The sequence below is a fragment of the Chiloscyllium plagiosum genome, chromosome 9, assembly GCF_004010195.1.
Source record: "Chiloscyllium plagiosum isolate BGI_BamShark_2017 chromosome 9, ASM401019v2, whole genome shotgun sequence".
NCBI lineage: Eukaryota > Metazoa > Chordata > Chondrichthyes > Orectolobiformes > Hemiscylliidae > Chiloscyllium > Chiloscyllium plagiosum.
The window spans coordinates 39,507,785-39,524,584 of NC_057718.1; the positions used below are offsets into that span (position 1 = coordinate 39,507,785).

Below are 16,800 nucleotides of genomic sequence, written 5' to 3' on the forward strand. Positions count from 1 at the left end.
CTTTTGTCCAGCGAAATGTGGGAAAATCCAGTAGCTCTTTGGGAGAAAAAGTTTGCCCTTAAGTTGTTACTTGCTTTGACAAATATTGTCTAAATTTGTGGTTTTCTAATACTTGTTACTTAATGTGTACCTCAAATAGGCTTTGGGGATGTTATTCTGGCACAAACACAACATAGAGAAGTCATTGGCCGACTTGCCAAACTTCACCCCTTTTCCAGATGAATGGACAGTAGAAGATAAGGTTCTGTTTGAACAGGCCTTCAGTTTCCATGGAAAGAGCTTTCACAGAATTCAGCAAATGGTAATTACCTTTTGTAGTTTATTTCCTCAATTTTACTGTAACCTCCTTTGACACTGAATTCAGGTTGTATTCTGCTGAAAAAGATGAATGGTGAATATATTAATATAGAAGCAAAATACTACAGACTCTGGAAATGAGAAATATCAAAAAAATTGCTGTAAATTTTCAGGTTTAGTACCAATTGTTGAGAGAAAGAAATGTAAGATTGCTGGCTTTTCATCACTTTAGATCAAGCCAAATTCTTGCTTTTAATAAGATTAATTCTTTTGATTTTGAGAAATCTTTAAATAGGTTTTAATTCATTATTCTATCCCACCTGGCAGAAACCATGGGGGTGAGAAGTTAGGGGACAGTTGCTTAGCAGTAATGTTACTGGACTAGTATATCCAGAGACCCAGGCCAATGCTCTGGGTAATAAACCTGATACCCACTCTAATGTTACAGGAACACATTCAAATACCAATACAGTATCTGATATTTTAATTTGGCTAATCTGGAATTAAAATTTAGTATCAAGGGTAATCTTGTAAATTGAATTGTCATTCACAAATGGTTCACTATTATTCTTTAGTGAACTAAATCTGCTGACCTTACCTGGTCTGGCGTACATGTGACTTCAATGCGGTTGACCCATAAATACATTTGAAATGGTCTCAATTGTATCAGACCTCAAAAGAAATAAAACTAGATGGATCACTGGCATTGACCTAAGCATGGGAAATGACAACAGCACCACCCTATCTAGTTGAGTCTGAAAAATCCCCTCTAGGAGCTTGATCCAAACTTGGGTGAGCTAGTCAAACAGTAGCCTGACATTGGCCATAAAGTATATGATTTGTGGAGTATGACAATGTTCTAAACACAATCATCATCATTCCTGGATATGTCCTGTCCCACCAACAGGGCAGACCCACCATAGTTGGGCAGCACAGAGGTATTCAGTTGGGAGAGAGTTTACTTGGAAGTCCTAAACATTGACTCCAGACTCCTTGAAATCACATAGCAACACGTCAAACGTGGGCAAGGAAACTACCTGTTGGTTGTCAATTATCACCTTCCCTCAGCAGATGAATCAGTATTCTTCCATGTTGAACATCAATTGGAAGAAGCAGTGAATGTACCCTGAGTGGGGGTTTTAACATCTATCACTAAGAGTGACCGTATCGTACCATTACTAGCTGACCTTGCTGATCCATGAAGGGCATAGCTACTGGACTGTGTTTGCAGTGGTTGTTGAGGTAAAACCTATTACACCTTGTCCTCGTCAGTCCACTTGTTGTGAATGCATCCGTTCATAACAGTATAGGTAAGATTAACATCACACAATCTTTGTGAGGAGCAAGTCACAACTTCACATGAGAGAGCCTCCACTGTGTTGTGTGACAAAACCACAGTACTATTTAGGATAAACTCAAACTGTGTTCATTAGGTGCTGTGATTCATCAGCAGCAGCACAATTATATCCAATCACAGTCTACAATCTTATTAACCTGACATATCCCTCATTCTACCATTATGCTAACAAGCAACCCTAGTACAATGAGAATTGCAAGAAAGCCTGCCATGAGCAACACCAGACATCTATGCACCCTGTCACTTTTACTGCAGTGTGCAGAGCTCTGAGGTCTGTACATAACAGCAGCTTCTGCTACTGGTTGTCAAGGTGCTTTCATGTTAATTGGCATGCACAGAACCTCCGAACAGCATGGGCACCAAGCCTAGAAGCTGCATTGCCAGAAGTTACATTTTTATATATAAAAATAAGGTGCCAAACCGTTGAAACTACATTGCAACGCTACATGTTGTGAAATGGTGTAAGACAGAGCTGAATAGTGCCATAAGCCAGAGGATCAGTTAAAGCTCTTCAAGGCTTCCCCATATCTGGTTAGTATTGATAGCGGATAATTTAACAAATGACTGCAGGTAGAGGCTTCACTGATATCTCCATCTTCAATACTGGTGGAGCCTACAACATTAGTACAAATGATGAGACTGAAGCACTTGCAAACACCTTCAGCAAGAATGACAAGTGGATGACCCATCTTGACCTCCTCTTGAGATTCCTGGAATTTTAGATTGGTCTTCATCCAATTTGACTGTGATAATCTAGCCAAACTATTCCAGAATGGTTACAGTACTGACAGCTGTTTGATGGTGTGGAAATTTGCCCATGCCATGTCCTGTCACAGAAAGAAAGATAAATCCAATCCAACCAATTATCAACCCTCAAGCCCAATCTTGATCATCAACGTAGTGTCAAAGGTGTTACTGACAGTGCTATCTATATCAAGCAGCACTTACACGCCAATAACTTGATCACAGAAGTTCCATTTGGATTTGCAGGGCTATTCAGCTCCTAACCTCATTACAGCCTTAGTCCCAGCATGACCTGAGAGGTGAAGTGAGAATAATTTGCTTGACATCAAGACAGTACTTGACTGAATGTGGCATCAAAAGTGAACCTGCAAATCTCTCCACTTGTTGGAATCATGCTAGCACAAAGGAAGACTTCTGATTGTTGGAGGCCAATCATATCAGCCCCAAGATATTACTGCATGGTTTCTTCAAGACCATATCCTTGGTCCAACCATCTTTATCTTCTTCGTCAATAAACTTGCATCTATCCTAGGATCACAAATGAGGGTGTTTACTGATATTTGGACAGTTTTCAGTACATTCACCATTCCTTAGATATTTCAGAAGTCTATGAGCCATATGCCAAAAGACCTGGATAGCATTCATCTTCAGCTGATAGTATGATTCTGTATGCATGTGTAAAACAAATGACACGCCAAATGAAAACAATTACTGATAAAAGTTTTACTTTTTCTTTTGGCTTTTATTTCAATACAAACTAGAATCAATTTTAAGAAAAACATTAGCAGGCAAATCATACTTAGTACTAACAGTAAATTGCATTTGCAATAACATAGAACAAAGATCAGTAAAGCACAGGAACAGGCCCTTCAGCCCACCAAATCTGTGCTGACTGTGATGCCATCCTAAATTAATCTTATTCTGCCTGCACATGGTCCATATACTTTCCCTGCCTGTTCATGTGTCTAAGTGCCTGTTAAACATTGCAATGGACTCTGCTTTTACAACCTTCCCTGAGATCGTGTTCTAGGCAACTACTACTCTTGGTGTTTTCTTAAATAAAAAAGGTTCTTTGCAAATCTCCTTTAAATTTTGCCCCTGTCACCTAAAACCTATGCAACCTAATTTGATATTTCCACCCTATTTCCAGGGAAAAAGGCTGAAAATCCACTCTATCCATGCTTGTCATAATTTTATATACTTCTATAAGATCACTTCTCAGCCTCATATTGTCTTTGCTCGAACATCAAAGTTTGAACAACCTTTCCTTATAGCTATTACATTTCAAACCTGGGCAACATCTTGATGAACAATTTTTTGCACCATCTCCAAAGCCTCCACTTCCAATAGTGTGGCAGCTAAAGTTTTATATAGCTGCAACATGACTCGCTAACTTTTATACTCAGTGCTCCAATCAATGTAGGCAAGCATGCCGTATGTCTTCTTTACCACTTTATCCACTTGTGTTGCTACTTTCAGGGAGCAATGCGCTTGTACCCCAAGATTCCTCTGTATAGCAGTACTTCTAAGAGTCTTGCCATTTTTGTATACTTTCCTCTTTGACCTCCCAAAATGCGAGTAAACCCTATCCAATTTTTCTACCACTGATATAAGACTCACCAGCCTATAATTTCCTGGATTATCCCTGTTCCCTTAAACAAAGGAACAGCATTGGCTTTCTCCAGTCTTCTGGAACCTCACTTGTAGCTAAAAAGGAAAGAAAGATCTCAGATCTATGTCAATACCCCAGTAATCTCCTCCTTTGCCGCCTTCAGTATCCTGTGGTAGATCCCCACAGGCCCTGGAGTCTTGTCAACCTTAATGTTTTTCAAGACACCCATCACCACCTCTTTCTTAATGTTGACATGCCCAACATACCCCTCCCTAACCTTCCCGTCATCCATATCCTTCCAGGTGAATACAAATGTGAAATATTCATTAAGGACATTACCTATTTGCTTTGGTTCCGTGAACAAATTCCCTCCTTTATTGTTGATTGGACCCAACTTTTCCCTCACTACCCTCTTGTTCCTAAAATACTTACAATATGCCTTGGGATTCTACTTAATCCTGTGTGCTAATGCCATTTCATGACCCCTTTTAGCCTTCCTAATTTCTTGTTTAAGTTTCTTTTTGGCTTCATTTGTACTCAAGGGTCTTATTTTGATTTTATTTGATTTTATTTTGGGCGGCACGGTGGCACAGTGGTTAGCACTGCTGCCTCACAGCGCCGGAGACCCGGGATCAATTCCCGCCTCAGGCGACTGACTGTGTGGAGTTTGCATGTTCTCCCCGTGTCTGCGTGGGTTTCCTCCCACAATCCAAAAGATGTGCAGGTCAGGTGAATTGGCCATGCTAAATTGCCCGTAGTGTTAGGTAAGGGGTAAATGTAGGGGTATGGGTGGGTTGCGCTTTGGCGGGTCGGTGTGGACTTGTTGGGCTGAAGGGCCTGTTTCCACTCTGTAATGTAATCTAATCTAAAAAAAACCTCACATGTGCGTCCTGTTGATTTTCGACTAAGCTTTCAATATCTTGTTATCCAAGGTCCCCAAATCTTATCGTAGAGTCATAGAGATGTACAGCACAGAAACAGACCCATTGGTCCAAATCATCCATGCTGACCAGATATCCCAACCCAATCTAGTCCCACCTGCCAGCACTTGGCCATATCCCTCCAAACCCTTCCTATTTATATACCCATCCAGATGCCTTTTAGATATTGCAATTGTACTAGCTTCCACCCCTCTGGCAGCTCATTCCATACATGTACTACCCTCTGTGTGAAAACGCTGCCCCTTAGGTCTCTTTTTTTATATCTTTCCCCACTTACCCTAAACCTATGCCCTCTAGTTCTGGACTCCCCCACCCCAGGGAAAAGACCTTGTCTATTTATCCTATCCATGCCCCTCATGATTTATAAACCTTTATAAGGTCACCCTATAACTCAAATCCTCCAACCCTGGCAACAGCCTTGTACGTCTTTTCTGAACCCTTTCAAATTTCACAACATTCTTCCGTTAGGAAGGAGACCAGAATTGCACGCAATATTCCAACAATGGCTTTGCTTTCCCAAAATGCAGCACCTCACATTTATCTAAATTAAACTCCATCTGCCACTTTTCAGCCCATTGGCCCATCTGATTATCATCTTTATCTTTCATCCTCACAGGAACATGCTAGTCCTGAACTCTGATCAACTTGCCTTTAAAAGACTCCCACATGTCAGATGTGGATTGACCCTCAAACAGCCACCCCAATCTGATTTCTCCAGTTCCTGCCTAACACTGGTCCAGACTATCTCAAAACTTAAAGAATTATGATCACTGTTCCCAAAATGCTCCCCCACTGAAACTTGGATCACCTGGCTAGACTCATTCTGCAATTTAGGGTCTAGTATGGCCCCTTCCCTAGTTGAACTCCACATATTTCAAGAAGCCTCCCAGATGCACCTAACAAATTCTGCCCCATCTAAGCCCCTGGCACTTCTGGAGTCCCAGTCAATACTAGGGATGAGCAAATCACCCACTACAACAACTTTGCTTTCACATCTTTCCATGATCTGCTTGTATGTCTATTCCTGTATCTTGCACTGGCCATTGGGAAGCTGATCTTAACCCCATTATAGTGATTGCACTTTTCTTACTCCCCAAGGTCTATTAATATGGCCTTGCTGGATGAGCCCTCCAAAATGTCCTCTTTTAGTGCAGGTGTGGCATTTTCCTTAATTAGTCCTGCAGCTCCTGAACCCTTTTTACATCACTCTATATCTCACCTGAAACATCAAAACCCTGGAGTATTGAGCTGCATGATTGTTCCATGTACTAATCCAGACTCTAAAATCATCTGCTTTGCCTCTTATATTTCTTACATGAAAAAATAAACATCAGACCACCAGTCCCTCCATGTTCGTTAATCTGGCTCTGACACTTCTTCCTTATTAGACTGACTTACTTTTTCCTCAATCATTCCACATGCTGACTTACTGCTGTTCCCCCAAACTCCTGCCACACTAATTTAAACCCTTGCCGGTTGTAATAGCAGACCTCCCTGCAAAGATATCAATGCCCCTCCAGTTTAGGTTCAACCTGTCCTCTTTGTACAGATCCTTCCTGCTTTGGAGGAAATTCCAATATATCTGAAGTCCTCCTTCCTACACACCAGATCTTTAACCATGCATTCAACTGTGTTACCTTCCTATTTCTGGCCTCACTAACACATGGCACAGGGACCAACCTAGAGATCCTGCTTTTCAACTTCTTACTTAACGCCTTAATTTTCCTTTGCGAGATCTCATCTCTCTTAATGCTTACCTGTTATTACCAATATGATCTCAATCTCTGCTTACCCCCCTTTCAGAATATCTTGTGTCTGCTCTGAAGCATCATTGACCCTGGCCCCAGGGAAGCAGTGCACCATCCTGGAGCCTCACTTGCATCCGCAGAAGTGTCTATCTGTGCCCTGACTATAGAGTCCCCTAACTTACACATGGATCCTTCTTGCTGTACAACAGGGCCAATTGTGGTACCACTGATCTTGCTGTTGCTTTCCCTTGAGAGGCCATATCTCCACAATAGTGTTCAAAACAATGTGTGTTTGAAAGGGGAATAACTACAGGGTACTCCTGCACTGCATGACCATACTAAGTAGTATTCCTCATGGTCTCCCAACACTTCTGTCTGTGTAGCTCTTACTTGGGATCAAATATGAAGGTAGGCTAGCCAGTAATATTAGAAATGATAGTAAAGGTTTCTTTCAATACATAAGAAACAAATGACAGGCAAAAGTAGACATTGGGCCACTTCAAACTGATGCTGGAAGCCTAGTGATGGAAGATAAGGAAATAGCTGAGAACTTCAAGACATGAGTAATATCCCAACAATTAAAGGGAGTCAGGGGGCTGAGTTGAGTATGGTTGCCATTATAAAAGAGAAAGTGCTAGATAAGCTAAAAGGTCTTAAAATTGATAAATCTCCTGGTTTCGATGGGCGAAGTGAGCTACTGGTATGGATTGAGGATTGGCTGTCTGACAGAAGGCAGAGAGTTGGGATAAAATGTTCTTTTTCGGAATGGCAGCCGATGACAGGCGGTGTCCCGCAGGGTTCAGTGTTGGGGCCGCAGCTGTTCGGTATATATTAATGATCTGGATGAAGGGACTGGGGGCATTCTAGCGAAGTTTGCCGATGATACGAAGTTAGGTGGACAGGCAGGTAGTACTGAGGAAGTGGGGAGGCTGCAGAAGGATTTAGACAGTTTGGGAGAGTGGTCCAGGAAATAGCTGATGGAATTCAATGTGAGCAAATGAGAGGTCTTGCACTTTGGAAAAAAAATACAAGCATGGACTACTTTCTAAACGGTGAGAAAATTCATAAAGCCAAAGTACAAAGGGATCTGGTAGTGCTAGTCGAGGATTCTCTAAAGGTAAACATGCAGGTTGAGTCCGTGATTAAGAAAGCGAATGCAATGTTGTCATTTACCTCAAGAGGGTTGTGCTACTGAGACTTTATAAAGCTCTGGTTAGGCCCCATTTAGAATACTGTTTCCAGTTTTGGTCCCCACACCTCAGGAAGGACATACTGGCACTGAAACGTGTCCAGCGGAGATTCACACGGATGATCCCTGGAATGGTAGGTCTAACATACGAGGAACGGCTGATGATCCTGGTATTGTATTCATTGAAGTTTAGAAGATTAAGGGGAGATCTAATAGAAACTTACAAGATAATACATGGCTTGGAAAGGGTGGACACTAGGAAATTGTTTCTGTTAAGCGAGAAAACTAGAACCCATGGACACAATTAGAGGGGGTAAATTCAGAACAGAAATGCGGACACATTTCTTCAGCCAGAGAGTGGTGGGCCTGTGGAATTCATTGCCGCAGAGTGCAGTGAAGGCCAGGACGCTAAATGTCTTCAAGGCAGAGATTGATAAATTCTTGATGTCACAAGGAATTAAGGGCTACGGGGAGAATGTGGGTAAGTGGAGTTGAAATGCCCATCATCCATGATTGAATGGCGGAGTGGACTTGATGGGCCAAATGGCCTCACTTCCGCTCCACTGTCTTATGGTGTAATGGTGATATGACCAGCTTGCTAAATGTGCATTGACAATGTTCTCTGCCTCATGGATGCTCCATAGTGAGTCCATTCGCAGCTCCAGTGCAGCAGATGAGGAGCTGCAGCTGAACACCGTTCCTGCATATGTGGTCACCATGAACAGTGGACGTGCCTCTGATTTCCCACAGGAAAAACATTCTGAGGCAGAGTTCTCCTGCTATTGTGAGCCTTAGCAACTATTGACAATAAGCCAATTACACAATCTTACCTACTACTCACCAAACTCAGGTTTCTCAGTTTCTATTTCTATTCTTAACAAGTTACACCCATAAAATTACAAACTTTATACTCTGTTTCCCTCCCGAGTACAACACACTCCATCTTTAGACTTGGTTCTCACAGCTTTTCCAAGTTAAGCATTCTGCTGTTTGGCATCAGTTTCAGCCATTAAATTCTTCCCAGTTCAGATTTTCCTCAGCCATAATTCCTTCCCTTTGTGAACTTTGTCAATTCTTCGTGGTATGGAGCTTTTACCCAACCAGCTCTCTGTCTCTTTCACAATGGCAGTCTTCTTTCCAGAATTTCTCAATCCTCTGCTCCGCTTGGTTATCGAACCACCTTCACCATTACACAGTATGGCTAATTTTTGGACATTTATTCACTTTGAAGTGAAAGAATCAGCTGCATCAATCCTGAATATGTCTTCCGATTGTTTGGAACTCCAGCTTGCTGACCACTACTTCTTTTCAAATCTCCATGCTCCTCTTCATCTATCTGCCACGAGGTCATTGTATTTTAACTTGCTTTCTATTAGTTGGGGATTCCTGGAAGCTATACCATTACTGCTTTTGAGTCAAAAGCTATCACACTGATAAGTTGCAAGTAACATTTATGCCAGGCAAAAGCCAGGCAATGACCATGTTATTTCTGAAAATATCTAACCATTTCTGCTTGACATTCTGCAGCATTGTTTTTACCTTAGTCTTGTATAGATTTGGTTGTCACTAACGAGGCTTGCATTTATTGTCCACTCCGAGTCGCATCTGAACTGATTTTTGGGGTGCAGTTAAGCACAAACCACATTGATACTGGTCTGGAGACACATATAGACGAGTGTTAAGGACAACAGATTTCCTTTCCTAAAGGACATTGGTAGATAAAGTGGGTTTATACAACAATCAGCTAATTATATGGTCACCTCTAGTGAGCCTTCAATTCCAGATTTTTAAAAATGTAATTCAAATTTCACTATTTGCAATAATTGAATTCAAGCCCTTTTATTAGAATAGGGCTCTAGATTACTAGTCTAGTTACATAAGCCACCATCTCCCCATATCATCAATTCCCCTACCATCAACATTCCAAGGGTTGTTATTGACAGTAAACTTAATGGGACCAGCCATATGAATTCTGTGGCTAAAAGGGAACCTCAGCGGCTTGGAGTTCTGCAGTGAATAAGTGCTCCCTGAATTCCCAAAAGATGTGTGCTATCTTTAGGACACAGGACAGAATTGTAATGGAATATTCAACACTTGCTCAATGAGTACTGCTTCAAGAACGCTTGAAGCATTTTTGATTGGCACCTTATCCACCAGATTAAATATTTACTTTCACCCTCACTGATAGACAGTGGCAGCAGTGTGTACCATATGCAAGATGCACTGCAGAAAACTGTCAAGTTACCTGCAGCGGTCGGATCCAAACTTAAAAATTCAATCATCCCTGCTTATCCTGAATGTGCCCTCTATCCCATAATTCTAGCCTACTGTAGGTAAAGTAAACTGCAATTTCTGCTACTGATGCATTTGGAGAACAATTAGGTGATGTAAAACATAAGAATTAAGAATTGGGGGCCCATTGATTGGGGGGACGTGATGGCCTAGTGGTATTATTGCTCGACTATTAATTCAGAAACTCAGCTAATGCTCTGGGCCCTGGGTTCAAACTCTGCTATAGCAGATGGTGGAATTTGCATTGAATAAAAAAAATCTGGAATGAACAATCTACCAATGAACATGAAACTATTGTTGATTGTCAGAAATACCCATCTGGTTTACTAAGGTCCTTCAGAGAAGAGAATATTTCATCCTCATTTGGTCTTGCCTACTTGTGACTCGATCCACAGCAATGTGGTTGATTCTTAATTACCACTGAAATGGCCTAGCGAGCCATGCAGTTATACCAATTGCTTAGAAGTCTCGAAGAAATGAAACCGGACAGATCACCTGGCATCAATTGTAGGCATCAGAAAAGACAATAGGAGAAACAGCCCTGTTGACCCTGAAAAGTCTTTATTGGAAGCTTGTGCAAACATTTGGAGAGCTGTCTCACAGACCAGTCGAGCAACAGCCTGACATAGTCATACCCATGAAATCATACCTTCGAGACAATGTCCCAGATGCTACCATCACCATCTCTAGATATGTCCTATCCTACTAGCAGGACAGAACCAGCAGAGGTCGCGACACAGTGGTATACAGTTGGAAAGGAGTCCTCAAAGTTGACTCCGGACCTCATGAAGTCTCGTGGCTTCAGATGAAACATATGCAAGGAGCCCTCCTGCTGATTACCATGTACTGTCCTCCCTCAGTTGATAATATCAGTATTCCTCCATGTTGAACAACATTGGGAGGAAACATTGAGGATGTCAAGGACACAAAATGTACTTTGGGTGGGGATTTCAATGTCCATCACCAAGAGTGGCTCAGCAGCAGTACTACTGGTCGAGTTGGTCAGCAAAACTAGGTCTGTGGCAGTTAGTGAGGGAACCAGCAAAAGGGAAAAACATACTTGATCTCATGCTTACCGATATGCCAGCTGCAGGTGTCTGTCCATGACAGTATTGGTAAGAGTGACCACAACCACAATCCTTGTGGAGATGAAGTCCCACCTTCACATTGCGAATGAGCTCCATCGTGTTGTGTGAGACAGACTTTGAACAGATTTAGCAACTCAAGGCTGATCATCCATGAGGTGCTCTGGGCCATCAACTGCAGTAGAATTGTGCGAGAGGACAGTCTGTAACCTCAAGATGTGACAAATCCCCCACTCAATCATTGCCATCAAGCTAGTGGGTCAACCCTGGCTCAGTGGAGAGTGCAGGAGGGTATGCCAGGAGCAGCTCTGGGCATATCTGAAGAGGAGATATCAACTTGGTGAAGCTACCCAACAGGATACTTACACGTCAAACAACATAAATAGCAAGTGATGAGCTAAGCAATCCCACAACCAACAGATCAGATCTGAACTCTGCGGTCCTGCACACCAGTTGTGAATGGTGATGGACAGTTAAACAACTCACTGGAGGTGGAGACTCCAGAAATATACCCACCCTTGATGGAAAAGTCCAGCATATCAGTGGAAAAGATAAAGCTGAAGCTTTCACAGCAAACTTCAGCCAGAAGTGCCAAGTGGGTGATGCATCTCTGCCTCCTCCATGGTCTCCCAGCATTACAGATACCAGTCTTCAGCCAATTTGATTCACTCCACATGACCTCAAGAACGGTTGGAGACGCTGGATATTGCAAAATCTATGGATCCTAACAACATTCCAGCAATAGTGCTGAAGACGTGCTCCAGAACTTGCCACTGATCTAACCAAAATCTTCCAATACAGTTTCAACACTGGCATCTACCTAATAATGTGGAAAATTGCCCAGGTATGTCCTATACATAAAAAGCAGGACAAATCTAACCCAACCATTTACTGCTGCTTCAGACTACTCTCAATTATCAGTAAAATGTTTGAAGGTGTCGTCAACAGTGCTATCAAGCAACACCTGCTTAGTTTGGGCTCTGCCAGGACCACTCAGCTCCTGACCTCATATAACCATGTTGAACCATGGACGAAAAAGCCAAATTCCAGAGGGAAGGTGAGAGTAACAGCCCTTGACATCAAGGCTGCATTCAATCAAGTGTGGCATCGATCTCTAGCAAAACTGGAATCAATGGATAATGAGGCAAACTCTTTGCTGGTTGGAGTCAAAATTGCAGATAGGAAGATGGTTGTGGTTGTTGGAGGTCAGTCATCTCAGCTCCAGGACATCTCTGCAGGGGTTCTTCAGGTAATGTTGTAGGCCCAACTATTCTCAGCTGCTTCATCAATGACATACCCTCCGTCATAAGGTCAGAATAGGAATATTAGTTGATGATTACACAACGTTCAACATCATTCACAACTCCTCAGATACCGAAGCAGTCTATGTTCACGTGCAACAAGATCTGGACAGTATCCAGGCTTGGGCTGAAAGTGGCAAGTACATTTGTGCCTCACAAATGCAAGGCTATGGCCATCACCAGTAAGAGACAATTGAGCCACCGCCCCTTGACATTTAATGATACTTGCCGTCACTGATTACCAAACTGTAAACCTCCTGGGGGGTTATCATTGCCCAGAAACTCAATTGGACTCGTTATGTAAACACAGTGGCTACAAGAACTGGTCAGAGGCTACAAATACTGCAGCGAGTAACTCATCACCTGATTCCTCAAAGCTTATCCATCATCTACAGTGTACAATTCAGGAGTGTGATGGAATACTCCCCACTTGCCTGGATGAGTGCAGCCTCAACAACACTCAAGAAGCTTGACATCATCCAGGGTAAAGCAGCCCACTTGATTGGTGCTACATTCTCAAGCATCCACTCTCTCACCACCAACATTCAGTAGTAACAGTATGTACTATCTACAGGAAGTACTGCAAAGATTTATCAAAGATCCTCAGACAGCACCTTTCAAACCCATGACCACTTTCATCTAGAAGGCCAAGAACAGCAGATCTGAACACTACCACTTCAAGATCCCCTCCAAGCCACTCACCATTCTGACTTGGAAATATATCGCTGTTCCTTCACTGTCGCTGAGTCAGAATCCTGGAATTCTCTCCCCAGTGGCATTGTGGGTCAACCCACATCATGCAGACAGCAGCGGTTCAAGAAGGCAGCTCATCGTCACCACCACCACGGCAACTAGGGTTGGGCAATAAATGTTGGCCAGCCAGTGATGCCCCATCCCACAAAGGAATAAAAAAAGGATCACGCATTTAGCTGTTGCAGCTTGCTGTACCTTTCAGTAAGATCGTGGCTGATCTTCCTGAACTCCACCCTCTCCTGCATTATCTGCATATCCCTTGATTTCCTTTGTATTCAAAAGCTATCACAGTCACTGTCTTGGAAGTATACAACACTGAGCATCTACAGTTCATGATTATCCTGGCAAGAGAAACATCATCCAGTATCTATAATGTGAAATTTGAGAAACTTCTATATTTCAAGAAAATCAATTTTCATTTGTTTAAACTCTTTGGAAGATAAGCCTAGTCAACTCAATTTCTCTTCAAAGCAGTCCTTCAGCCCAGGAATCAGACTACTGAACCTGTACTGCACTCCCACTTCAGACTAATTGAATCCTTTTGGTTAAGGAGACCAAACTGTCCATAGTATTTTGGGAGTGATCTCACTAAGGCTGTATATAATTTCTCTAAGACTTAATTAACCTTACCTTTTAATCACTTTGTAATATAGTCAAATGCGCTATTTGATTTTTAAAAATTTATTTGCAATACCTCAAATTGTAACTTGTGATTTATGTGCCGAGATACCCTGGTCCCTCTGGAAAAACAGTTTCTCAATCCCTCACCTTTTAAATTAATTTTGCCAACCAAACGGATAATTCCACACTTCTCCATATTGTATGCCATATATCACATTTCTGCCCATTTACTTAACCTAACTCTATCCCATTGTAGCCTCTTTACAACCTCATCACAGCTTACTTTCATGCCTAACTTTGCATCAGCAGCAAACTTGGATACATTATCTTCAGATGCCTCATCTAAACCATTGATGTTGATTGGGCTTTAGACAGTCAATTAAAGCCTAGGTAAAAACAATGACTGTAGATGCTGGAAACCAGATTCTGGATCAGTGGTGCTGGAAGAGCACAGCAATTCAGGCAGCATCCGAGGACAGGCAAAATCGACGTTTCAGGCAAAAGCCCTTCATCAGGAATAAAGGCAGAGAGCCTGAAGCGTGGTGGCGGAGCAGACCCGAGGGGCCGAATGGCCTACTCATGTTCCCACTTCTAATGGTCTTTTGACCTGTTTTCCTTGACCTGAGAATAGGCAGTGAGGATAAGCTATTACTTTGATGAGTACTGTGTAGATTTAGCAGAACTACCTGAAAATCTTGGCAAGTCACTTTGTATTTGACCATAACATCCAAAAGAACTGTGAATGCTGAAAATCAGAAACAAAACCAGAGACCGCTGGTAAAGCTCAGCTGCATCGATGGAGAGAAATCAGGGTCCTGAAATATTAAATCTGATTTCTCTCCACAGATGCTACCAGACCTGCTGAGCTTTTTCTCTGCCTTTATTCCTGATGAAGGGCTTTTGCCCGAAATGTCGATTTTGCCTGTCCTCGGATGCTGCCTGAATTGCTGTGCTCTTCCAGCACCACTGATCCAGAATCAATTAAAGCCTACCAATCTGAAAATGACCTATTATTCCTACTTTATGTTCTTATTCACAAGCCAATTCTAGTACCATATATTATCCACAATGCTGTGAGTTATAAGTAAGTGTCTTAATGTTCTATGGCACCTTATTGAAGGTATTTTTAAAAAGCAGGTTGCACAACAGCAGTTCATTCTTCCTTATCTATATTAACAGTAACACTTAAAAAAGAAACTTAGTTGTCAAACGCTATTTCCCTTTCATAAATTCATGTTGACTATTATAGTTCTCGAAGTCTCTTGATCTTATGTACCTAGTAAAAGGTTCTAATATTTCCCATACTGATTTCATCCTGACTGGTCTATAGATCCCTTTTTTACTCTCTACTTTCTTGAATAATGGAGTAATATTTTGTGAATCTCTGAATTGTTGAAAGTAAAGATTGCATTGATTCTATGAGAGACTTGAATCTCCTGGATTAATGTACTGAACATCAAATGAGTTCTAAGTACGATCCCATAAAACTTTCTATGTGGGTGTATGTAGATCTTTGATTCTTTGACATAAGCAAATTATTCAAATAATCGTTTTTCCCTGTAGGCAAAGCTGTCCTAAGTTTCCTTGTCTTCTGTTTCTTTCCACAGGATAGTGGTGGTTAATTAGTGGTGTGGCACTAAAATTCATACCTCTGAGTAGTATTTACCTCTTTTCCTTTTTCATTCATTTTTTTCATGTTCCCCATTAACCTTTCTCAATTGACCTAGTTTTTATCAATTTCTAGCTCGCAAGTTGAAACTCAGTTGAAAAATATTGCTGAGAATATTTAAATTACCTTATACCACTGGAAATTTAAGCAAACTAATCATTGGTATGCTACGTTGATGTCTAGGCTTGGATTTTTGTGGTGAGATAACTTAATATTTGAAAACAATATTCGCAGATGAAAAACATAATAATTTTCATAGGTATCTAATATTTGCTGAATGACCAGTTGAGATGGCCATCAGTCCTGAAACTGCTACCATCAAGGATACAGTGATATAAATCACTGTTTTAAACTAAATTATTGTGAAAGCCATTTTAAAAGTTAAACAAAGCATCCTTTTTTCGTTAAAGATTTTTGAGGAATTATTAATTTAGAATATGACGTTTTCTCTCTCTCTTTTCTGTCTGCCTCTCTCCTCACCCTCTCTTCTCTTCTCTCTCTCACTCCCCCCCTTCTCTCTCCGTCCTCACCCTCCCAACTCTACATTCGTTGCCTCCAGTTCCCTATCCTGTTTCGGTGATTGTTTTTATGCAACCATCAATATTATGCAGGGTTTTGATTGGTGGTTTCTTATATCATTGCCTCAGCTACCAGATAAGTCAATTGCAAGTCTAGTGAAGTACTATTACTCCTGGAAGAAAACTCGATCCCGAACAAGTTTGATGGATCGGCAAGCTCGAAAATTAGCAAGTCGAAACAATCAAGATGAAAGGTGAGGGAAGTCAGATGGTTATTTCCTTGGCATTCATGTCTACTAGTAGCAGAAACAATTATACTGTGCACACTAAATTATGTTTCACACCAAGATCGAGCAAGACTATTGTAGTCCATTCGGTCTTGGATCCATCAAATTCTGCTTTGCAATTGGTACTCTGAGTAAATTTTTCATCAGGTATTTATACATCTCTCTTGATTTTACTCATGGAATCAGTCACTGCTGCCTACTTTTCATCCTCTTCCTCCTAGGTTCTAGTCTTACACCCTCTATTAAAATATATGTTCAATATTTTAATTAATTTGTCTGTATTCTTTAGGAACCTGAATATATTTCAATAAAATGATACTTAAATTTTAAAACATGTTTTATAGCATTAGGCCTTGAGCATTTAGCTCAAGGTTTTGGTGTGGTCA

At 41.5% G+C, this 16,800-nt stretch overlaps 1 protein-coding gene across 5 annotated transcripts in view; it reads left to right on the plus strand.

Moving 5' to 3' along the window:
- rcor3 (REST corepressor 3) overlaps positions 1-16,800 on the plus strand; it is a 67,262-nt gene that overhangs the window by 16,374 nt on the left and 34,088 nt on the right. For all 5 annotated transcript variants that reach the window (XM_043695752.1, XM_043695757.1, XM_043695753.1 and 2 more), the window contains exons 5-6: positions 140-301; positions 16,257-16,381. In XM_043695752.1, coding sequence (XP_043551687.1) covers positions 140-301; positions 16,257-16,381 — 287 coding nt within the window. The remainder of the gene's footprint in view (positions 1-139; positions 302-16,256; positions 16,382-16,800) is intronic.